Source organism: Syngnathoides biaculeatus, chromosome 17 (genome assembly GCF_019802595.1).
Source record: "Syngnathoides biaculeatus isolate LvHL_M chromosome 17, ASM1980259v1, whole genome shotgun sequence".
Classification (NCBI taxonomy): domain Eukaryota; kingdom Metazoa; phylum Chordata; class Actinopteri; order Syngnathiformes; family Syngnathidae; genus Syngnathoides; species Syngnathoides biaculeatus.
In genome coordinates, this window is record NC_084656.1 from 2623753 (window position 1) to 2649447 (window position 25695).

At 42.5% G+C, this 25695-nt stretch overlaps 1 protein-coding gene and 1 pseudogene across 4 annotated transcripts in view; one reads left to right on the plus strand and one right to left on the minus strand.

Moving 5' to 3' along the window:
- The window catches only part of tln1 (talin 1), a 160291-nt gene that overhangs the window by 23469 nt on the left and 111127 nt on the right, over nucleotides 1-25695 (plus strand). For 3 of the 4 annotated variants that reach the window (XM_061847653.1, XM_061847651.1, XM_061847652.1), the window contains 10 exons: nucleotides 16246-16301; nucleotides 17929-18091; nucleotides 19218-19315; nucleotides 21039-21168; nucleotides 21280-21432; nucleotides 21629-21771; nucleotides 22070-22197; nucleotides 22293-22353; nucleotides 25277-25381; nucleotides 25463-25618. In XM_061847653.1, coding sequence (XP_061703637.1) covers nucleotides 17962-18091; nucleotides 19218-19315; nucleotides 21039-21168; nucleotides 21280-21432; nucleotides 21629-21771; nucleotides 22070-22197; nucleotides 22293-22353; nucleotides 25277-25381; nucleotides 25463-25618 — 1104 coding nt within the window. In that variant the 5' untranslated portion in view covers nucleotides 16246-16301; nucleotides 17929-17961. The remainder of the gene's footprint in view (nucleotides 1-16245; nucleotides 16302-17928; nucleotides 18092-19217; nucleotides 19316-21038; nucleotides 21169-21279; nucleotides 21433-21628; nucleotides 21772-22069; nucleotides 22198-22292; nucleotides 22354-25276; nucleotides 25382-25462; nucleotides 25619-25695) is intronic. The other variant, XM_061847654.1, reaches the window with a different exon arrangement.
- Nucleotides 6523-9279, minus strand: LOC133491116 (uncharacterized; annotated as a pseudogene).

A 25695-nucleotide genomic window follows, 5' to 3' on the forward strand; every position in this document is an offset into this window, starting at 1 on the left:
ATGCGAGTCCAAGTATTTTCATCAATCTCCTGATCGTCTCTTAAGTCACCACGTAGCCAGCCTGAATGCATTTTAAATTCATCATCTTGTATCCATGGAGGATCCCAAATCTGTCCAGCAGATTTTGGACAAACATTGCTGTATCACGCACATCTTTTTGGGATTTCCTCCTGAACAAATGCAAAGTCTGCAGGTGGATGCATAAAGTGAACTAATAATAATACCATCGATGTGACTCAAAAGACAGGAGTATCTTCCAGTGACTTAAACCCATATCAAACGAAAAAACTTGATCAAACTAAATAAACGGATTATGCTCCTTACTACGAAATCCACAGTCACAATTAATTTAGAGTCTAGGCAATTTAGAGTCTCCAATTAATGCATGTTTGTGGGTTGTGGGAGGAAACCGGATCGCCTGCAGAAAACTCATATAGGCAGGGATTGAACCCTGGTCCTCAGAACTGTGAGGCCAATGCATTACAGCTGCACCACCGTGCTCCATCCACATATATACAGTATATAATTTTAATATATCGAGATCACAAATAATCTTACTATTTACAACTACAATTAAATAAATGAATAAACACAAATACAATATTTTGTTTAGAAATTATGCAGTTTTGGTGTGGCTGGGCTTCCTGTGTATGCTGTCAAATCTGTCTACTGACAAGTCAAGTGCATGTCTGAGGAAGGCGAATATTCACCGAAATTCCACAAGGGTTGAAGAAAGAAGTTAAAATCTTTGACTTAATGAGAAGATATGTTACACATTTTTGAGACAAATAACATATACTTCGAGTGAACACTTATTTATTTTCCCAAGCCACGCAGAGCCGAAATATTAGGAAGAGAGCCGTGGGTTGCTGAGATCTGGTCTAGAGAGACTAGTTTCATTTGTCTTTTACCATCTCTGCAATCATTCTGAATGCAATCTAAAACTCAAATCAAAGTCTGAGCTATTTTAAATGACATTTTTATAGTGCCTGTGTAAAAGGATCATATTTTTCATATTGATCATTTCAGAATGTTGATGGTTGATCACCCATGGTATTAACTGTAACTTAAAGTACATAATAGGTGGAGCTTTTTTTTTTTTTTAACGAAGGTTTATTGCCAGACAGAGGTCATACCCGGGAAGGCAGTTCAACAATGCAACTGTACAAATATCACAAGACAAAAGGCTTGGTCCAAAAAACATAAAACAATGTCAAATCCATGGAAAAACATAAGCGTAACTTGACTTGATATGGCTCAGTAACTCTGACATGGGATGAGGCTGTTACGCGAGCTGCCTCCCTTAAGCATATGGATACACACGCAACAATCTGGCAACAAGTGGCATGAAAAACGAAGCTTAAAGTACCACTGTTATGAAATGCATGGTTTATAGTATGTTGTTAATGAAAAAACAGCAGCCGACCCGGACCCATGCGTTTTTTCACCACAAAACATGATTTTGACGTATACAGCTTTTTGTAACTCCTGCCATGAAAATCCTCTCGAGGGATTTGTTTTCAAGAAGAAGCAGGATGTGACGTACATGGCAGTACCACCCTCAAGTGGACTCATTTGTTTCTATTAGTTTTACCTCAGGGAAGGTAGGTCGTGTTTCTTCGTATTAGCCAAAATGCCGGCTCGTTGCATTGCTGGACATTGCTTGAACACTCGGGAGGATGGATTTACCCTTCATAAGTTTGCAAGAGACCCGGTTCGTCGTGGAAAATGGATTGCACGGGTGCAAAGGACGAGAGCTTCGTGGGTCCCAAATGACAGGTAGGTATGTATACAGCTACTAAAAAAAAAGAAAAAAAATAGTTGAAGGGGGCGTAATCCATAAATGAGGGTTGCTAAATATGTTGATGTGTGCATCGGAAGGCTTCCATGAAGGACGGCCGCCGCAGGCCTTGTGGATCGCTACCTTCTTGACAAGGCCGAGCCTGCCGCCGGCCTTGTCGGCCGGGGTGGCTCGTCGCCTCGGTGGCTCATGTCTGCCGCGGAAGTGGGCGTTTAGCACCGCCGCGTGGAGGTGGATAGGCCAGGGAGGTGGTTTGGCCGTTATCCGCATGTCATCTAAATATGGCTCAAAATAAAAGGGTAATATTGCCCCCGACACTTCACTTGGTTGTGAGATGCCTTTTTTCGAAATGAGATTCTGTGTCTGAAGGGGCATGTCCTACAGTAGAGGCCACAGTGTGTTTTCAATGGCGAATGTCTGGGGTGACGTCACGGTCAGTAAATGCAGCCAATATAGCGACCCCTTGGTTGTCGAATGAGACTTCCGCAACTTTTGGCATGGATGACGCGCTCTCCGCTCATATTTATTTTTTCGTGTAAACATTGAAGTGAATAATCTTATATATATTTTTTCATTTCAATATCAATTTTAGAATGTTTATAGGGATGACACTAGACCTTTAAATACACAACGTAATCAGGGCGCAATTAATCTGCTTCCAGTCTTCAAAGCAAGTTATACAGAAGGCTCTGAGCAGCCTGATCGTAAATTCAATAAATCCTGGTGATTTTTGCTCATTTTGGACCGAATGTTGTGAATACTCGACATGGGTCGCTCCTGGTGACGACTTCGATGGACTATAACCACCATATGTGCAACCTGAGTACCCAAATTGGAGGCGTATTGTTTGCATCGAAGCTGCTCGGCCTAAGTTAGCCTAGCTCAGACCGCTAACAACAAAAGCATCTGTTTTCGAATATTTACATAGGAGGAAAACATCAAATCCTAGTATCTACACATCCTGCAAAACCTACGTATTGTATACAATGAGGATAGTGAGTACTCATAAGAAGTTCAGCGGATGGAAACTTCAACTTAACTTGCTTATTGGCCTTGTATTCCTTAGCTTAGCTTGATAATGAATCGCGTTTGTGATCAATTCGTGGATGTTGAAGAAACGTCAATTGTGAGTAACTTCATAACTAGTATGACGAGGGACTTGAGGACTTCTAGGAAATGTAACAAGTTGTATCTTAGTACATATTAGTACCCAAATTGGTGCCATATCCTTTGCGTTGAAGCTGCTCAGCCCAAGTTAGCTTAGCGCGCTAACATTACCTACGTAGAGTATACACGAGGACCAAACATCAATCGTGGACTCAACCTTCAACTACCAGAGTGAGGGCCATTGTGGTTTGAATCCCTTCCATCCACATTAGGTAGTATGTGAATTGTGTATCTCATGTGCTGACTTTATTTTATTGCTTCTTCTTTTTGATTATCTACAGCCCGTATGGCATCACACTATTGTGCTACCTGTCGGCCAGTCCCAAGTCCGTATAAATGCAGAGGGTTGCGTCAGGAAGGGCATCCTGCGTAAAACTGTGCCAAACATATATGAGGCTTCATCATAAGAATTCCTTAACGGTCAGGCCGTGGCCTGGGCTTCTTACACCCACACCCGGAAATGTTAATCTGCAAGGTTTAGGTAGAAATTCAGATAATGTAGGCCTAAAACAAAAAAGAGGAGGAAAGCAGCTTCGTTGTCAGAAGAAGAAGAGAAAGACACAGACCATACAGCTGTCTGTAGGGACGTTGAATGTTGGGACTATGACAGGAAAAGCTCAGGACTTAGTTGACATGATGATTACGAGAAAGGTTGATATATTGTGCATCCAAGAGAGGAAGTGGAAAGGGAGGAAGGCTAGAAGTTTAGGTGCAGGGTTCAAATTATTTTATCATGGAGTAGATGGGAAGAGAAATGGAGTAGGGGTTATTTTACAGGAAGAGCTGGCTAAGAATGTCCAGGAGGTGAAAAGAGTATCAGATCGAGTGATGATGATGCAACCTGAAATTGAGGGTGTTTTGTATAATGTGGTTAGCGGCTATGCCCCACAGGTAGGATGTGACCGCGAGTTGAAAGAGAAAGGAAGGAACTAGACGAAGTAGTCCTGAGCATCCCAGACAGAGAGTGAGTTGTGATTGGTGCAGAGTGCAATGGACATGTTGGGGAAGGAAACGGGGGCGATGAAGAAGTGATCGGTAAGTATGGGATTCAGCAAAGGAACTTTGAGGGTGAGAAGGTGGCGGACTTCGCAAAAAGGATGGAATTGGCAGTGGTGAACACTTGTTTCCAGAAGAGAAAGGAAGATAGTGACCCACAAGGTCGGAGGTAGAAGCATGCAGGTGGATTATATTTTGTGCAGATGATGTAATCTGAAGGAGGTAACCGACTGCAAGGTTGTGGTGTGGGAGAGTGTGGCTCAACAGCATAGGTGTGTAGGATGACTCTGGTACCGGGTAGGAAGATTAAAAAGACAAAGGTAGAGCAGAGAATCAGGTGGTGGAAGTTGAGAAAGGAAGAGTGTTGTGTGGCTGTTCGAAAAGAGGTGAGACATGCTCCAGATGGTCAGGAAGAGCGCCCAGAAGACTGGAATACTACTGCCAAGGTATTCAGAGTGGCAGGTAGGAGAGTACTTGGGCTGTCTTCTGGCAGGAAAGGAGAGAAGAAGACTTGCTGGTGGAAATCCTCCAAGGAAAGAGATTATCGAAGAAGTGGGACACTGAGAGAACTGAGGAAAGGTGAAAGGAATATATTGAGATGCGTCTTGGGCAAAGGTAGATGTGGTGATGGCGAAACAAGTGGCATATGACGACATGTACACAAGATTGGATATGAAAGAAGGAGAAAAGGAGCTCTCCAGGTTGGCCAGACAGAGGGATAGAGATGAGAAGGATGTGCAGCAAGTAAAGGTGATTAAGTATAGCGATGGAAATATGTTGACTGGTGCCAGTAGTGTGCTAAGTAGATGGAAAAAGTACTTTGAGAAGTTAATGAATGAAGAAAATGGGAGAGAAGGTAGAGTAGTAGAGGCAAGCTTGAATGACCGGGAAGTGACAATGATCAATAAGGAAGAGGTTAAAAAGACACTGAACAGAATGAAAAATGGAAAGACAGTTGGACCCGTTGATATACCAGGTATGGAAGTAATTTGGTGTGGTGGCTGTGGAGTTTTTGAACAACTTATTCAATAGAATACTAGCGGGAGAGAAGATGCCAGAAGAATGGAGAAAAAGTGCGCTAGTCCCAATTTTTAAGAACAAAAGGAACTGTGGAAACTACAGAGGAATAAAGATGAGCCACACAATGAAGTTATGGGAAAGAGTAGTGAAAGCTAGACTCAGGACGGAAGTAAGTATCTGCAAGCAACAGTATGGTTTCATGCCTAGAAAGAGTACCACAGATGCCTTGAGGATGCTCGTGGAACAATCCAGAGAAAGTCTGAAGGAGCTACATTGTGTCTTTGTGGAGCGAGAGACAGCCTATGATAGAATACAAAAAGAGGAACTGTGGTACTGCATGGGTAAGTCTGGTGTGCCGGAGAAATACGTTAGAATAGTGCAGGACATGTATGAGGGCAGCAGAGCAGCGGTAAGATGTGCCTAGGTGTGTCAGAAGAATTTAACGTTGAGGTCGAACTGCATCAGGGTTCTGCGCTGAGCCCCTTCCTCTTTGCGGTAGTAATGGATAGGCTGACAGACGAGGTTAGACTGGATTCCCCTTGTACCATGATGTTCGCAGATGATATTGTGATCTTGAGTGAAAGCAGGGAACAGGCGGAGGAACAATTAGAAAGATGGTGGTAAGCACTGGAATGGAGAAGAATGACCATTAGCTGAAGTAAAACAGAATATATATGGGTGAATGAAAGGGGCAGAGGAGGAAGAGTGAAGCTCCAGGGAGAAGAGAATAGCAAGGGTGAACGACTTCAAATACTTGGGGTCAACAATACAGAGCAATGGTGAGTGTAGTAAGGAAGTGAAGAAACGGGTCCAAGCGGGATGGAACAGTTCGCGGAAGGTGTCTGGTGTTCTATGTGACAGAAGAGTATCCGCTAGGATGAAGGGCAAAGTTTATAAAACAGTGGTGAGGCTGGCCATGATGTACAGATTAGAGACAGTGGCTCTGAAGAAACAACAGGAAGGAGATCTGGAGGTAGCAGAAATGAAGATGCTGAGATGCAAAAACTCATTTAGTTGGTCATATTCCTATTAGACTTGGCATTTTTAACTGATCTGATCAACATGTTGAATGACCTCGATATTATTTTCTTATCCCTTTCTTTTTTTCCTTCAGAAATTTAAATTCACCATATAGCTATAGACCATCACACAGCTAGGATTCATAACATTGACTAAAATTCTTCTCTATCTCCCCCTGAGTCCTGTGTGGGTTCCCAGAGTCATACATAAAGGTCCACAAATAAACATTGGAAATGTTTGCTCAGACATGAACCCAACATAAGCACCTCCATATTCATGTCAGTTTTATGCATCTTCGTGTGGGCATTATCAGTGAGTCGTTATTCACTCGGACAGTCACCTTTATTCTTTGTTTCATGGATTTGTTGAATAGGCTGAAATGCTGAAAGCCTGAGGCTCATAAACTTTATCATCTCACGTCACATTAGCCTCCGGTGTTAGCTAGATGCTAACAACAATTAGCCTCCAGTGACAGTCAAATCGTGTCCAATTTGCATTTTTCTGTGAGGCTCCATATCTTAAGGTTTCAACTTCTGAATGTACTCCATTTGTCTTTTTTCAACATCCTTTTCAGCTGCGTGCCCTTGCAGAATGATTTTGTTGATGTTTTTGCTGAAACAGTTTTGCTATGCAACGGGGGACGCAGAAATAGGATTAACTGGGGTGTGAACCACAGCAGAAAAATAGTGAGACAGTCTAGATCAGGGGTGCCCAGACTTTTTTACCACAGAATGATCAATAATGAAATAGAATAACCAAGCCCCAAAGATCTACCCTCTACAAAAATACATTTATTTTAAAGTACCGTATTTTCACGGCTATGAGGCGTATTAGTATTAAAAGTATTTAACACACCAACAAGGCGCACCGTATTAATAGGCGCAGGCAGGGTGGCACTTGCGAGACAGTGAAGAAAAATTGCACCTTTATTTGTTTAAGCAGAAAAACACACTTACACATTTTCCCCTCACTACAAGCGGTGGACCCGAGTCATGAGTCAACACACCATCTTCACCCACGGTTTCACACCAAACCAAAATCTTTACACCACAGTATACAGAACAGCACAACCAGCAGACAACAAAACGATGAGCGAAGAAATAACTGATACAAAACATGCACTTCAAACTTTATTTACATAAACGTTTAGCGCCGCAAATAATATAGCTATATAGTGTAGCGCCGAAGAAAAGGGGTCAGAGGCGGAGTGTCGAACACAGGAACAAACCTTGTTTTATTGGCAGACATCAACAGACTACTCGCATAACGGTGGGAACTCACAACTCCCTAACTCCGGAAGTGCAACAACAAAAACAGTCCGTGCGGAACCCAACAACCCAACTCGAGGTCCCGCGGGTGAATTATGTAAACACCACACAAGCTCCCCCAGAATTCACCCATAGACAAAATTCCCGTGCCGTGGAGGGATGACGACCCGACCCCGGCGGGTGTGCACTGCAGGGGCCAAGGTGGCCGGGGCTGCACTGTCCATTGAGTCAAGGGACAAGAGGTCGAGGGCACCCCGGCAGGTGCAGGGGCACAGGGCAAAGGGGGACGACCCCGGTGCGGGGGGAGGGCCAACCCCAAAGGCTGGGCAATGTCCTGGTGCGGAGGTTTGACCCTGTCCACAGAAACAGTCTCGGGTCTACCACCAATTTCCACGAGCAGGCTCTTATGCCCGTGCTCCAGGACCCTGAACGGGCCGTCGTATGGGGGGAGTAGGGGTCCATGATGGGCGTCATGTCGAATGAACACAAAATGTGCAGAGCGCAGGCAATAAGGCAGCCGGGCAGCAGGGGTACCATGTTGCGACGTGGGAACTGGCGCGATCCCTTTGGCGGCCTCCAGCAGGGAGGACCGTTGCCCGGCTGCAGACCAAGGCACCATGGCGCTGAGATGAATTCGCCAGGGACCCGCAGTGGCTGGCCGTAGACGAGCTCGGCGGACGAGGACATCAGGTCCTCCTTGGGGGCGCACCTGAGGCCGAGCATGACCCACGGGAGCTTTTCCAACCAGTTGCCGTCCGTCAAGCCGGCACGCAGGGCTACTTTCATGGAGCGGTGGAACTCCTCGCAGAGACCGTTTGCTTGGGGGTGATAGGCAGTAGTGCGGTGCAGCTTGACCCCTAAACTCTCAGCGTTCCAGAATTCAGAGGTAAACTGAGGGCCACGGTCAGAGGAAAGGTCGGACGGGGTCCCAAAGCGCGCAACCCACGTGCCGATGAACGCCCGGACCACGTCCGACGACATCGTCGAGGAGAGGGGAACGGCTTGGGGCCAGCGGGTTGTCCTGTCCACCATGGTGAGCAACTAGGTGAAACCAAGCACGGGACGAAGCGGACCCACCAAGTCAATGTTGACGTGGTCAAACCTCCTCTCGGGGACAACGAAGGGCTCTAAGGGGGCTTTTGTGTGGCGATGCACCTTAGCACGCTGACAGGCCACGCACGAGTCGACCCAGGCCTGCACATCCTTCTTAAGCCCATGCCACACGAACGTCTGGGCCACCAGCCTCACAGACGGTTTCCTGCCGGGGTGGGAGAGGTTGTAGACCGCCTCGAAAACAGCCCGCCGCCAGTTCACAGGGACCAGCGGCTAAGGCTGGCCAGCCGAGAGGTCGCACAGCAACGTGACGCGCGAGTCACCAACAGCGACATCCTCCACGTGCAAACCCGTGTCAGAAGTCTTGAGGGCCTGCACCCCGTGGTCCAAGGCCTGGTCTGCGCTCATGCGGGAGTAATCGATACCCAGATGCACAGTGCCGACCGCCCTGGAGAGGCAGTCTGCGACCACGTTGGATTTTCCAGCTATGTGTTGTAGGTCCGTAGTGTACTCTAAGATGAACGACAGTTGCTGTTGCTGGTGGACGGACCACGGCTCGGCCACCTTGGACATGGCAAAAGTGAGGGGTTTATGGTCCACATATGCCGTAAACTTACGGCCTTCCAATAGGGAACGGAAGTGTCGGAACGCCAGCCAGAGGCCGACGAGCTCAATATCATAAGTACTGTATTTGCGTTCCCTGAGGACCATCTGACAGCTGAAAAAGGCAAGCGGTTGCCAGGCGCTGCCAACCCACTGTTCGAATACGGCCCCAACAGCGTAGTCCGATGCGTTAGTAGTGAGAGCGACGGGGGCCCCGTGGGACGGGTGGGCCAGCATAGCGGCACGACTCAGCGCGGCCTTCGTAGCCTCGAAGGCTTCCACCCTCTCGGCCGTCCATTCGATGTCCTGGTTGCGTGCCTTGCCTTTAAGAGCCTCATACAGCGGGCACATGGTGTGGGCCGCCCGACTGATGAACCGGTGGTAGAAAGTCTCCATCCCCAGAAACTCCCGGAGCCCCCGAGCCGAGCGAGGTCGGTCAGAGGCGGAGTGTGGAACACAGGAACAAACCTTGTTTTATTGGCAGACATCAACGAACTACTCGCATAACGGTGGGAACTCACCACTCCCTAACTCTGGAAGTGCAACAACAAAAACAGTCCGTGCGGAACCCAACAACCCAACTCGAGGTCCCGTGGGTGAATTATGTAAACACCACAATAGCAACATTATCTTAAAGCATACGGGAGCATCCATGCACGGTATATAAAAAAGGTACCGGATAGGAAACCGAGTTCAGTGGTTCGTACTTAACTGACATATTTAACGGTGTAAATCGTGAGTTCAGTTGTACTTTATTTAAATATTTAACTATGTAGCTATACAGTCTTCTTCTTCTTTTCCTTTCGGCTTGTCCCGTTAGGGGTCGCCACAGCGTGTCATCTTTTGCCATCTTAGCCTTCTTCTTCTTCTTTTCCTTTCGCCCGCTAGTATTCTGTTGAATAAGTTGGTCAAAAACTCCACAGCCATCTCTCCAAATTGCTTCCATACCTCTACCGGTATGTCATCAGTACCAACTGCCTTCCCATTTTTCATCCTTTGTAATGCCTTTCTGACTTCCCCCTTAGTAATCATTTCCACTTCCTGGTCCTTCACTCTTGCCTCTTCAACTCTTCCTTCTCTCTCATTTTCTTCATTCATCAACTTCTCAAAGTATTCTTTCCATCTATTTAGCACACTACCGGCACCAGTCAACACATTTCCATCTCTATCCTTAATCAGCCTAACCTGCTGCACATCCTTCCCATCTCTATCCCTCTGTCTGGCCAACCTGTAGAGATCCTTTTCTCCTTCTTTCGTGTCCAACCTGGTGTACATGTCTTCATATGCCTCTTGTTTAGCCTTTGCCACCTCTACCTTTGCCCTACGTCGCATCTCGATGTACTCCTTTCGCCTCTCCTCAGTCCTCTCAGTATCCCACTTCTTCTTCGCTAATCTCTTTCCTTGTATGACTCCCTGTATTATGGGGTTCCACCACCAAGTCTCCTTCTCCCCTTTCCTACCAGATGACACACCAAGTACTCTCCTGCCTGTCTCTCTGATCATCTTGGCTGTCGTCGTCCTGTCTTCCAGGAGCTTCCGTTGTCCATCGAGAGCCTGTCTCACCTTTTTCCGGAAGGCCGCACAACATTCTTCCTTTCTCAGCTTCCACCACATGGTTCTCTGCTCTACCTTTGTCTTCTTAATCTTCCTACCCACCACCAGAATCATCCTACATACTACCATCCTATGCTGTCGAGCTACACTCTCCCCTACCACTACTTTACAGTCAGTAACCTCCTTCAGATTACATCGTCTGCACAAAATATAATCTACCTGCGTGGTTCTACCACCGCTCTTGTAGGTCACTATATGTTCCTCCCTCTTTTGGAAATAAGTGTTCACTACAGCCATCTCCATCCTTTTTGCAAAGTCCACCACCATCTGCCCTTCAAAGTTCCTTTCCTGGATGCCGTACTTACCCATCACTTCTTCATCGCCCCTGTTTCCTTTACCAATATGTCCATTACAATCTGCACCAATCACAACTCTCTCGCTGTCTGGGATGCTCAGAACTACTTCATCTAGTTCCTTCCAGAATTTCTCTTTCAACTCTCGGTCACATCCTACCTGTGGTGCATAGCCGCTAACCACATTATACATAACACCCTCAATTTCAAATTTTAGTCTCATCACTCGATCTGATACTCTTTTCACCTCCAAGACATTCTTAGCCAGCTCTTCCTTTAAAATAACCCCTACTCCATTTCTCTTCCCATCTACTCCGTGGTAGAATAATTTAAACCCTGCTCCCAAACTTCTAGCCTTACTACCTTTCCACCTGCTCTCTTGGATGCACAGAATATCAACCTTTCTCCTAATCATCATGTCAACCAACTCCTGAGCTTTTCCTGTCATAGTCCCAACATTCAAAGTCCCTACACTCAGTTGTAGGCTCTGTGCATTCCTTTTTTTCTTCTGACGCTGGATCCGGTTTCCTCCTCTTCTTTGTCTTCGACCCACAGTAGCTGAATTTCCACCGACGCCCTGCAGGTTAGCAGTGCCGGGGGCGGGCGTTGTTAACCCGGGCCACGACCGATCCGGTATGGGATTCTTTAGATGAACGCTCATATTTGTTTGGCACAGTTTTTACGCCGGATGCCCTTCCTGACGCAACCCTCTGCATTTATCCGGGCTTGGGACCGGCCTACAGATTGCACTGGTTTGTGCCCCCATAGGGCTGCATTATGTAGCTATACAGTATAGCTGTATAAAGATACTAGCTGAAACGATACGGTCGCATGTATGCATGTTTTTTAAATACTTCAATAAAGTACAACCAAGTTCACTGTTTACAATGTTAAATAACTTCATTAAAGTAGAACCGAACTCAAGTTTTGCTCCGGGTGCCTTTTTAAATAGCGCGCATGCATGCTGCCATATGCTTTAAACCGGTATCGCTATAAAGTATAGCTACATTATTAAATATGTTAATAAAGTACAACTGAACTCACTGCATATCAGGTATATTCCACATTGCTTGCAACTTGACTTTGCTTACCCTGTTCACGTCGATGTCCAGCAAATGTTGTTTTTCTTTCACGGCAATTGTTTGTTCCTTGTTAATTAATCCATGGCTCGTGTTGTTCTTCCAACTTGGGCCACCTCATCTTGTTTCCATGGAAATTCAGCTTGGTCTTTCGATTTGGCAAAGCTCGTTTTTGTCCTTCCTCAACTGGAAGCAGACACGTGAGCCCAAGCATTCGCAATCCGATCAGAAATTGTTGCCCGGGTCTGCCTCTTAATAACGTTGTGTTCTCCATTTGACATCCATTGCTGCCACATTGCTCAGAACTTCACTTTATTTTGTTCACGGTGATAAGACAAAAATGTTCAATGGGGTACAAAAGACCAAAAAGGTTGGGAACCATTGATGTAAACAGTAGGCGCCGGCAGGCTACTGAAGCTACTAAGGAGCATGTTTTTTCCCGATTTAAAAAAAAAAACAAAAAAAAAAAAAACAAATCTTCAGTGAGCCATATTTAAAAAAAAAAAAAAAAAAAAATGTAATCATTACATTAGCCAGCCTAGTGCATGAAACTGTAGGCCTGTGATTTTGGTGGCCTTTAGCAAAGGCCGTCTGGCTCTATATCACCATATCATATAGACAGGTGTACATGAAGCAAAGATGCTGTTCATATGAGCTCATTTACACTATTCTGGCAAGCTATTACTCACATCTACTACTCTTTTGTCAACACTAGCATACCTTCACTAAGACTAGGTGACCCTTTATCTTCTTTTCCATAACAGTCACTTGAAGGATTGCAATCACTGATAATGTAATATTTGGTGTTTGATCCACGCCTCTGACAGAGGACAAATCCTGCTCTCAGCACATGGCATACTGTGCATGTCTCATGACTCCATTCCACTCAATCCATTGTTGCCCAAAGTGATGTGATTTTTTTATTTTAAGTGGTAAAGTCCCACAACATTAGGAATATTTTGCATAAGGCAAACGCAAACGGAAACAGGAATCTGAAGAGGTACCTTTAGTTTAAAGGGACTATTATTATTTGTAAAGAGATTCATCAAGTTTCTATATCTAACCAATAAGAACCAGGTTCATCATCAAAAGTGATATGACACTGCATTAGTAGAACTATCCCCCTCTGCGCTTCTTTTTTTTTTTTTTTTTTTAAATCAAGATGGTGTTTATCGGCGGTTATTCCTAACTCTACCATGGTCAAGTCTTCCAAGTGTGTCGTGCTTATGCATGATATGGTGCAGGGGTGTCTAATGTGTTGCTTGCCGTTGTGGTTTTGGTCGATTGCGTTACCGTGTGCCCAAAGGGGGGCGGGTGTGTGTGTGTGGGGTGGGGGGTGGAGATGTCCATCTGTCATACATTTTGTTGCTTGATTGAGGTGTGGACCATACGTTGATTGACTGACAGTCGGTTTGACTAATCCTGACCTCTTCTGATGTGTATCACACATAGCAAGCTGGCCTCCTCTTTACTGTCTCTCTTGGTTTCTCCATGGCAATTGAGGCAATGTGCACCACCCCCATCGTGGCGACGATACACTACCCAACACATACACACACAGTCAGTAGATCACGACTGGCTGACTGCTTAAAAAGTAGATCTTGTGACAAAAATATGTGTGCACCTTGTGGCAAAAAAGTGTGGGCACCCCTGGTATGGAGTATTCACGAGATTCATGAAAAGATTCTAACCCCCAACTTCAAATTGTATGGATTGCAGTGTTAGAGCTTACTGTATTAGCATATAACATATACTGCAATTGCCTGAGTGGGCTTTCTCCGGATTTCCTCCAACATCCCCAAAACATATGCGTGGTTGGTTGATTGAAGACTCTAAATTTAGGGCGTGAATTAGTGAGTCCAAACGGTGTTTTTGTTTATATGGGACCTGCAATTGTTTGTTGACCAGTTTAAGGTGTACACAGCCTCTCAGCTAAAGATTAGCTGGGATTGACTCCAGGACGCCTGCAACCCTAGTGAGGAGAAGTGGTACAGGAAATGGATGGGTGGATATAATGGTGCCTTTTGTCCATCCATCCATCCATCCATCCATCCATTTTATTTGCTGCTTATCCTCACGAAGGTCGCAGGGAGTGCTGGAGCCTATCCCAGCTGTCAACGGGCAGGAGGTGGGGTACACCATGAACTGGTTGCCAGCCAATCGCAGGGCACATCGAGACAAACGGCCAATTTAGAGTGTCCAATTAATGTTGCATATTTTTGGGATGTGTGAGGAAACCGGGGTGTCCGGAGAAAACCCACAGAGGCACGGGGAGAACATACAAACTCCACACAGGTTGGGCCGGGATCGAATCTGGGTCCTCAGAACTGTGAGGCCAAAGCTTTTGATCATAGTACTAGTATTGGATAACACTCAACTGGAAAATGTGTGTGCTGTAGATCAAGCTTTATTGAAGATAATTTCCCAGCTACAAGGTTAGGGCTTTTTGTAATGACTGAACAGAGACCAAAGGTATTGTGGTAACAATTGCTATTATTTGTGCAGGGCTGTTTTGAAAGAAACATTTTCTTCTGACAAAAGAAGATAAGTTATATCCCCTGACTAATGCTGACGGACATTTCCGCCAGTTGAGACACTTCTACTGAATGTTATTGGGTGAAATGTGTCTGAGTGGTACAGATGCAAAGAATTTAGCATGCAGGATGGCAGTTGCCGAGATAGCTATCCTGACATAACAGAAGGAAGCATGGTCAAACAAAGGAAGTCAACAAAAAGCTCTTTAAACACTGGTTATGAATGACTAAATTTTGATGTTCTGAATTGTCCACAATTAATTTCAGACTCTCCATAGGATATCTTGAGGGTGCAGTTCCATCCATGGTTCACTCAACTGAACTCATGGTTCAATTCTCACTCTCAACTCACTGTCTTCAATTCCATGACCCCATCACGATTGGGCTTGGCCCAAAACAATTGCTCATGCGACAGTAAAAAAAAACACACACACACACACATCTACATGTAGCCTATTTGGAGTTATTAATCATGAAAGGGCAACTACTGTAGCACTATTGAAATAAAGAGAACCAATATGGACAAGTATTTTGAAGATGAACTGAGTGCATAAGTGTGTGCGAGAGCCTCAAACAGCTTTGTTGAAGGAGACCTGGTACGTCTCCTTTCCTGCTGTTTGTCCAAGGCATCATCCACGTTTGCAAAATATCAAAGGCGATAAATATGTCTATGTTTTTGGAGGACACCGAGGATACATCTCCTCATGCACTTGAAATAAATTTTCACGAATTCTTGTGAATAAAAAGGAATTGCTGTTGTCTGTATACTTACGTTGAGATTGACTGCTCTTCAGTACCCAGCATGTCTTATGTGATACAATGTGGAAATTTTTCGCATAATAAGGACTTTAATCATTATCGTTTAAGTGTGCTTGTTACCGGTAGTGTGCAAAACTTTTATCCATTAACTGACGGGTTGAATTTTGTTGCAGTTGTTATTAACTGTGACTTGTGTACGATGGAGTACCATCCAGGACACTTCTGATGTATGTCAATTAGCATAAAAGGGCATCTCATCGGGATATGTTATTGTGGTCATCTTAGTAATGATGTGATTAAATTCTTGTTGTTGAATGCGTTTCTGCTTCTTTGAGCAACTCACCGGTGCCACAACATTAACCAGGGTTGGGGATGTCTCTATATCTATCTATAATAATATAATAATATATATATATATAATCTATATCTAATGGAGAAGAAATAATGAAAGTACTATGAAGGGATGTCTGCCATTTCGTTTAACAGAGAGATGCAAACAATTTGTGGATGTGCTATTCTGGGAAATTGTCTGTCTCTCCTTTAAAGAAGTGTTTTCTTCCTCATTTATTGTCAGTACTGTAATGGCAGTAAATGTTAACTGTGACTTATTCATTCCTTCAGACTGAAGTGGGAAACTTCTTTTTTGTTGGCAATCTCTTTACAAGATAAACTGTTAAATGAGTGGACTGACATCTTTGTATTAAAATAGGATAGTATTTTTAAAAAATGCATAAAGTTCTTGCAGCAAGTTATTTTTTCACTTTTCCTCAACTCCTCAAGATGTTCTGAAAGACACCGCAGACGGGATATGCCACTCTCTGCTGAATCATAGCTGGGGGTGTGGGGAGTGCTGAAATGCCCTTTTATGGCATAGAAGGTCTTTTTAAAACAGGAAGTATTGTAATGAGTAAGTGAGGAGGAATCGTTCTTGTAGTGACTGACTTTTACAGCAGAGAGAGAGACTTTCAGGAACCTTACTTTAGAAACAGTGTCAGCAGCTGAAACAAAGAAATGCAAACTCTCTATTTTTACATTTAGGGAAAAGAAGAAAGCCAGAGTTCACCAGCAGACAGTGCAGCCAGAGCAGTTTACAGGTACTGGCCTCATTCACCCGCTTTTCACTATGAATTTTCAATCCAAAACAAAAGGAAATATGTCAAGTAACAATTTGAGATTCAATGAAATTTGGAATTGGAAGCTCTGAAGGCCTAACATAATGGTAGAAGAGAGGTTTTCTTACTTTTCTTCCTTGCTACACAGCTCCACACCACAACCAACTAACATCAAGCGAGAACTTAGAAACATAGCAGGAAGTGATTCAGAGAGCAGGATGTGAGCCTGAGGGTGTCAGGGACTATTGCGACACTCAATCCATGTGAACTCTGATGGCAACACATACAACACTGTTTTCTCTCCTTGCTGTCAGTATGGTGCCACTCACTGACGCTAACATGCAACTTCAGGGCTGTTTTCAAAAGAAACCTGCTTATACGCTGCCTCCTAAAGTCCCCATTCAAATAGTCCTTCAGGACAATGCCTTAAACATTAGACACCGGGGGTAAACATAAGACAGAAATATTGCCAAAGTGGCTTGTAGGCTATGAACACATGACATACAATAACATTCATGATTTAGATGGACTAAAACATCACCAACAATGAAAACCAACCGTACAACAAATAAAACATCATTAACAAGTAAGTAATGCATTGTATTTACGTCAAAGTAACAAAATCTGGTTTGAAGTTAACGGCTGAAATATCTAAGAAGTATATAAATGTTCCACGTGTCACAGTTTAAAGGATGGAACCTTTATGTTACAGTACCTTCTGCTCCGGTTTAGAAGTCATCTGACGAAAGTTCGTTTTATGCACTTTTAAGGTGATAGAATAGCTTGCACAGGTTACCACAATATCATACATTAAAAAAAAACTAAACGTACACTGTATAGATAGTGATAGAGCCAATTTTTATTATTCATTCATCCATTTTCTGTACCACTTTTGAACACTAGTCTCGCAGGCGTGCTGGAGCCTATGCCAGGTGTCTTTCAATCTCCAGCAGCTTTTAAGACTTTTAAATTTTGAATTGGCGGCACGGTGGAGCAGCTGTAGCGCCTTGGCCTCACAATCCTGAGGACCAGGTGAAAAACCCGGCCCCGCCTGTGTGGCGTTTGCGTTTTCTTCAAGCACTCCATTTTCCTCCCACGTCCCAAAAACATGTATTAATAGAGACTCAAAATTGTGATTGTGAGTGCAACTGTTGTCTGTCTTCATGTGCCCTGCAATTGTTTGGCAACCACTTCAGAGTGTACCCTGCCTCCTGGCCGATGACAGCTGGGATTGGCTCCGGCACTCTCGTGACCCTCATGAGGATAAGTGAATCAGAAAATGGATGGAGGACATCTGCACTGAACTCTTATGCTTGGTTGTGGCGTTTTGTTAAGCTCATTTGTAGCATATATGATTTGTGCTTGGACACCCATCTGACTGTGAAGAAATAAATGTTAAATAATATTTATGAATTACAAATTTAAGGTCATTTTTGTCATCCAACTGTGAATAAAAATTTTGTTAAAAAATAAATGTAAATTTAATAGGGCCACTTGAAAATCATAGATTGATTGAGAATCAATAAATAAGAATAATAATAGAGTAAGTGCAATCTCTTCTTATTTGAGTTTTTTGTTTTTGTCCATTTCTCTACTTGTTCTCATTTAGGTGTGTCTTGAGTTTACGTGGAGAACAGACATTATGGTGGCCTTGTCTTTAAAGATTGGAGTGGGCAATGTGGTCAAGACCATGCAGTTTGAGCCTTCCACCATGGTGTATGATGCTTGCCGCATCATCAGGGAGAGAGTTGCAGAGGCACAACTTGGACAGCGTGAGTTCCCTGCCTCTATACACACACACACACCAACATACATACACTCAAAACATGTGGCAGTATTCCACACAAAACTGTCCTTAGAAGTGTCAAGAAAAGAACCCATGAAGAGCCCATTTGTCTACTGTTTGTTCACTGTTGGACAACAGTTGGCTTCCAACCTGATAGTTATACTACAATCTAATCTCATTGATGTTTATAAAAATAAGTTCAGAATGTGAAATTGACTGGAATTCTTTTGTTAGTTAGTTTTTCCGTCATTGATTTACAAGATGACATTCCATGGGAAGCCACACCCTAGAGTAGAGGCAAATTAACAGTCTCCAAAGTTTGTGATTGTTTTGTTGATAAACTCAAATTATTTACATGCTTTTGTTATTAGAGGGAATTTGAGTAATTTTTGTGCCTTTTGATGCTTTTGGCCATCGTTGTAAGTTGTGAAGTATTTTTAGCGCAACTACCCATAGCTGTTGATGTTGCATTAAAAGCATGCGCAAGACTAAGCATGCCGTGTTCAAAATTACAATAGCAGAACACAGCCTTGGATTTGTGCTTGATAATTTAGTTAACCAACATTACCCATAACTACAGTGCTCGACCAGTACAGTATACAGTATGTTGAAAACTGTACAGTAAAGTAAGTCCTTCTCACATTGTATCACAACTTCCTCAATTTAGCTCCTTCAAGTTGGAAACATTAGATAAAACTGTGTCAAAGCATTTATAGACTCAGTGAATCAAATACAGTACTGAATATAAATTAGGTAAACATGGACCTTTTGGTACATGATTGCAAGCTTTGCAACACTGCGGTTTACTATGGTGTAATCAACCAAGATTAGCCTCTTAGTTCTAAGATCCAGTGCACCAGCTGCCATTGTACACACTGTGCTATTTATTGTTACATGAAGAGTAGGGCTCACCACTGCTTCATAAATACAAATATTAAGATATCTAAATTTGCTTTCTTGAATTGTTCCTATCCAAATTGTGTCAGAGATCAGATATGTTGTATGGAGGACTTGTATTGATTATTCAAAGACTACTGACATTTAGGGCAGTAAATGCAAACAAACACTATTAAGAAATTATTCAGCATTGTCATTATTATTTTTTTCTTCAGCTAATGACTATGGACTGTTTCTTTCTGATGAAGACCCAAAGAAAGGCATTTGGCTTGAGGCTGGAAAAGCTCTAGACTACTACATGTTGAGGAATGGGGTGAGTCACTCCTAAAAAGGAAGACAGACGCAGTCTGCACTGATCTACTGTATGAGCAATCAAAGATTTAAAAAGCTTTTTCAGCTAAAAGGACACTTATCTGAAACAAAAATGTGTATTACAACATAATAATTTTAGAAATGCTCAGCAGATACTTTTTGATTAAATTTAAAAAAAAGTTTGTATATGACTGCAAAGTACGTCAGACAGCTATCATAGAACGTCCGTATTTTTTCATTTATTTTTTTTTACAGAAATCATTGAACGTAGACTTGTTACAGCTATAACACTGATTTGTTCTAGATATTTGGAAAACAAAAACATTACCGGCACATCCACATTGAACAGCTGCTTGATGCATGTAATTTTATTAAGACCCTCCCGCGTGGGCTGTAGAAGTTCTCTTTGCATACAGTGTCACTGCATTTCCAGTCACTGTTGCCTCTATGGTAGCAAATATGCTCCACTTCTTACAACTGTCATAAAGGGAGGGCAAGGAGTGGATGTCAAAACCATGTAAATTGTTAAGCTATTGTGACATGCAGTCCCAAAACATCGAAATAAGTGATTTGGTGAAATAATACACTTCTCAATAGCCAGAACTGTGTAAGAGAGTAAACAATTTTGAATAAGAAAATAACAAGCCAATTAATACTTGTTCTATCAGCGATGTTGTCTGCAAAATAGTGTGCTTGGTTTTCATCTTGTTTGCGATTGATTGGGTTTCTTTTTTTTTTTTTTTTTTTTAAGTACCAGAGTAAAAACAGAATTGGCAAAGATGAATTGGTCTGTAGACAGTTATTTTGGACACATTTACGTCCACCATGACTAAGGTGATGTAATAAAATATTAAAATGACATATTGAAGCCAAAATTTATTACCTATTATGATTATGGCTGTCACACGGGCATGTTCTTGACAAAATCTCAAAAATATAGAAATTCAGACAAATTCACACATTGTTCTGGAAGTGAAGTTTATCAGTTTGGTACCTCTGCTAGTAACACATTTGATAAATTGTCTTTGATCAACTATGGGGAAAATGATCAATTATTCATTTTTTTGGTCAATATTATTAATGTTGTGATACAACATTAGGTTAGAGCACTGGTTTGGTAAACCAGGGGTTGTGGGTTCGTATCCCTCTGGGGCCTCCACTCCCTGAGAAGGGTTGCGTCAGGAAGGGCATCTGGCGTAAAAATTGTGCCAAACATATATGTGGGTTCATCTGAGATGACACGCTGTGGCGACCACGAAAGGGACAAGCCGAAAGAAACTTACTTTTTATTAATGTTGTGATGAGAGTGTTTCCTTAAGTGTTCTAAAACTCTAGTTTGACGACGACGTAGTGAGCACAATAATACTACTCAGAGAGTAATCAGCTCCACATACTGTGCAGTGTAAGTAGCAGATTTGATAAACAAAATAACATATTCTACTACTATACCAGTCTCTAATTTAAATAGTATATTAAATGATTAGCTCTAAAATGGCAAACATGAACACTTGAGGATTTTGTAGATTTTAATTTAAGCTTTTCAGTTTTAATGGATTTGTGAATCAGTTACATCCAAGGGATTTTACAATTTGGATAGTTTGGTCTGTACGCTTTATCTGAAATGTTCACATTCATTTATTCATTCATATTACGTTTCGCTTATCCTCACTGGAGTCGCTGGCCGAAATGTTCACATGCACTTGACTAAAATTTTTGTCTCTCAGGACACTCTGGAGTACAAGAAGAAGCAGAGGCCTCTTAAGATCCGTATGCTGGATGGCACTGTGAAGACTGTCATGGTGGATGATTCCAAGATTGTCAGCGACATGCTCATGACCATTTGCGCAAGAATAGGTCAACTGTGTTACACAATTTACCCTTGAAATAACAGCTTTGTGTCCTGAACATTCCCCTTTGAAAGAAACTCTACTGAGTTGAAACTTGTACTGGAAACTTTAATTTTAGGCATTACAAACTATGACGAGTACTCGCTGGTGCGAGACATTGGTGAGGAGAAGAAGGAGGAGACTACAGGTACTCTTAAAAGAGAGAAGACCCTGCTCAGAGATGACAAGAAGATGGAGAAGTTGAAGCAGAAGCTCCATACAGATGACGAATGTATGTCGTTGATACGGTTTTAACATCTAATTAATCTTAATGTTAAAAAAATTTGAAAAATTATTATATATAAATGTGGAGTAAATGTATGTTAAATGGAATGGATACATGCATCTACTTTGGTGCCATATTATATCACTTGCCATGTATAGAAATTGAAAAGTTGAAGTTAGAATTAAGTTGTTGTGTTCCACAGTGAACTGGTTGGACCACGGCCGGACCTTGAGGGAACAAGGTGTCGAGGAGACTGAAATGTTGCTGCTGAGGAGGAAGTTCTTCTATTCAGACCAAAATGTGGACTCCAGAGACCCTGTACAGCTTAACCTTCTCTATGTACAGGTACACAAATCACACTCCTGCCCTTGATCACATTTGCAGTGCTCTTATCTAAATATCCTTGCTTACCATGTTCCACAAATGGCTAATTTACACTCCTGTCATTTCTTTCAGTCTTTAAGCCAGGTTTACTGGACAGCGAAAATAACATTGTACTTTTAATGTAATGGGCGATGGATAATCAATCTTATTTTGACAAGCAAAAAGATTTCACACAATTAATTAATAATGAAATGGTTTCATATCCATTGGCTCGAAGTTGACTGAAAAGTTAAAGCAGAGGTGTGTGTGTTGTGAACAGGCTCGTGATGACATTCTAAATGGGTCCCACCCAGTCTCCTTTGACAAGGCCTGCGAGTTTGCTGGTTATCAGTGTCAAATCCAGTTTGGTGACCATAACGAGTCGAAACATAAACCTGGATTCTTAGAGTGAGTGTTTACTTATATCAAAATACTATACAGTAAAGACAGTACTCATTTATGATATATTTTGTCTAATTCTTTTGAATTTTTGCTCATGACAGTTTAAAAGAGTTTCTTCCCAAAGAGTACATCAAACACAAAGGAGAGAAAAAGATCTTCCAGGTAAGACTACATTATACAACTGATTCAGTAAGAAAAACGGGGCTCAGAATTCAAATAAATTACCTTCAGATTCAGGACCTCACCTGTTATTACAAAGGCATAATTCGGGCCAGACTGAAAATAAAAATAACAAGAGAATATGATTAAAAAAAAAAATTAGCCTGAAAGTAGCCGTAATCTTATCGCAATAAAATAATTTTAATATTACAGGAAAAATTTTAATTGTATAACAACAAAGTTATACTATTGTGAGCATAACTAATTAGATGAATTAACGTAGGTACTAGGATTTTAGCACGCTATACTTAACAGTACATCTAAATTTCACAAATATTGTCATGCTTTGGCCATATGTGTGTTGTAATGTGCTAACATTACTCTGTTACATTTACTCAAGTAACATTTTTGATAGACTGTACTTCTCAGAGTACTTTAAAGACGCAGTACTTTTTACTTGAGTATTTATGTGAAGAAAGATGGATACTTTTACTTCTTTACAATGATCGACATGCCAACCGATATTTTTATTGATCTATTCTTGTGTCTGCGCATGTATTTTTAGACTCCATTTTCAACTTACGCATAGACTGCCCGTTGCACCAATCCAATCTGATCACTGTCATTTGACTCCAATTCACCAATCAGACAACACAAGGCAGTTGCATAACTGTGCTCGTAGCCTTTGCGAGGGAATCTAGATTACTCAGTATTGGGGGGAGAAAAAAAAACAGCCGTGGAAGTGTTTTTACTTTACAGCAGGGGTCTCAAACTCACTTTACTTTGGGGTCACCGGAGGCAGAGTCTGGCTAAGGCTGGGTCGCAGAAACGGTGCATGCGCACATGCATAGAATTTAAATTAGACATAAAAAAAATCCAACTTTCTCAAATGTCATTTTTATTTTTTAACACAAAATAAGACAGGGAATCTGGTGCATAGTAGTTGTGTGCAAAACTACTAATAAAACTCTGCATGGCAACACTGCTGTAACTTTCTCTCTGAAAAATGTTTCTTGCTTGCATCAAGCCTGGTCGATGTGATTGCTTCGTTCGTCAGCTCCACGTACAACACTGTAATAATGCCATTCATATAAAACTTGTGGGCTGCACTAACATAAACCTTTCATAGTAAGGCGGGGGACAACAAAATGTCATCTTTGGGGTTGCAAACAGCCCGCAGGCTGCCAATTTGAGGTCCATGCTTTGCTGACTCCAAAAAACAACAGCATTGGAGTGCTTAAATTCTGACTGCCCAAACTTGGATATTTACAGTGGGATTGACAACCCTATAAACATTCTAAAATAGATATTGTAATGAAAAATACATATGACAGTATTCACTTCAATGTCTATACGAAAAAAAAAAAGTGAGCGGAGAGCGTGTCATCCATGCACAAAGTTGCGCAATTGAGTGTCCCTCGACATCCAAGTGGTCGCCATATTAGTCGCGTCCTCTGTCATTGACATCATCGTCACTTCCACCGTTGAAAACGCACAGTGCCTGCTACTATGGAAGCTGAACAACAGAGATATTCACATTTTTCCGACGCCCCTTCTGATACCGAAGCTCTTTTCGAAAAGGACATCACACAACCGAGTGTAGTTACAGGGGCAATATTACACTATTGTTTCGAGCCCTCAGGGCAATATTACACTATTGTTTCGAGCCATATTCAGATGATATCCGATCACGGCCAAACCGCATCCCGTCCGATCCACTCCCGCGGCGGGTATGCAGAGCTTTGGTTATGCAGAGCTGTGGGTATCGTGCGCCTGCCTCTCGGTGGTGGGCTCCTAGCACAAGCACGACTATCATATGCCGTTCTAACTTGCTCGGTAGTGTAAATATTTGCATTTTGCGACATAAACATTAAAACTTGTTTGCGGCAGATTACTCGATTGGACAACAGAGTTATACAGTATAACGATGTTAGTGGTTAATCGAGTTTCACCATTGCCATGTACATGTGTTCTCGGTTCTCAGAAATCGCAGTGTAACTTGTTGGTTAGCCAAGTAATGGCGCATGGGACTTAGATAGCGCGAACTGAGTGACGGTGTTCAAAGTTTTACGATGGCGAAAGTGTTGGAAAAAAGGATGAAGATCGAGCGAGGGCAATTGACAAGGATGCTGGAATCAAAAACTGTTTCTGACGGGCATGGGTTGAAAAAAGTGTAACCGTGCAGATAGGACCGAAAACCGAACACATACAAAAAATGGACATTCCCGGCAAAGTGCTGTGCACTCCGTGTTCCGATAGGAGCAATAAATATCTAGGAGGAAACTCAACCCCCCCCCCCCCCAATCGACAGAAATTTTCAGTGTTTTTCCCAATTGGTCATTCTCATCCCTGTGAATGGGAGGTGGACCGAAATGTTTTATCTGTTCCAGTAAAAAAATTACCGGTATGTAGAATTAAATAACCTTCTATTTGCTTTGTTTAATGATAAAAAAGATACATTTTTTTAACAAAATATTTTCATTGTCATTATCCAATAATGGCAGGTTGCAACGATTCCAAACCAGGATGTAGGGGTATGGTACCTTGCTGTGAGAAGTCAATCAGGGGTGCAGTGGGAAATTAACAAATTTGTATTGTTGTGTGTGTGTGTGGTGTGTGTGTGTGTATATATATATAAATGTTTTTTTTTTTTTTGGAAAGGTTGAAAAAGTAAATGGTCTTCCATGAGAGAGTGAGAGAGAGAGAGAGAGTATATATGTGTGCGCAGGAGAGAGATAGGCAGCTGCTGGTTTCAGAGGTTTGCTTTCAAGTTCATGTGTTAATAGTCCACTTGTTAAAAATTAGACTTATTGCAGGATTTAAATTTTCTTCTCTCAATTTAACCTGGTCAATTAGGTCCAAGTAATCCTTTGACGTGCAGTAGCTAATGCAGAACTTAGGTGATTGTATTATACTGTCTACACAGGCACACAAATACTGCCAAAACATGACGGAGATTGAGGCCAAAGTCAGCTATGTGAAGCTGGCCAGGTCTCTTAAAACCTATGGAGTGTCATTTTTTTTGGTCAAGGTAAGAACACTGATCACTTATATGCCCAAGCTGCACTGAGACATGTTGTCCCTTTATTTATTAACATGAAATATCCTGTAGGAGAAGATGAAGGGCAAGAACAAACTGGTACCACGTCTTCTGGGCATCACCAAAGAGAGCGTGATGAGGGTGGATGAGAAAACAAAGGAAGTGATACAGGAGTGGAACCTGACCAATATCAAACGTTGGGCTGCTTCACCCAAGAGTTTCACTCTGGTGAGTTTTTTCTTTAGTGGTTAATCCTGGGAATAATGTCACACTCCTCCTCTTTGCCTTTGACCTGGACCCTGCGC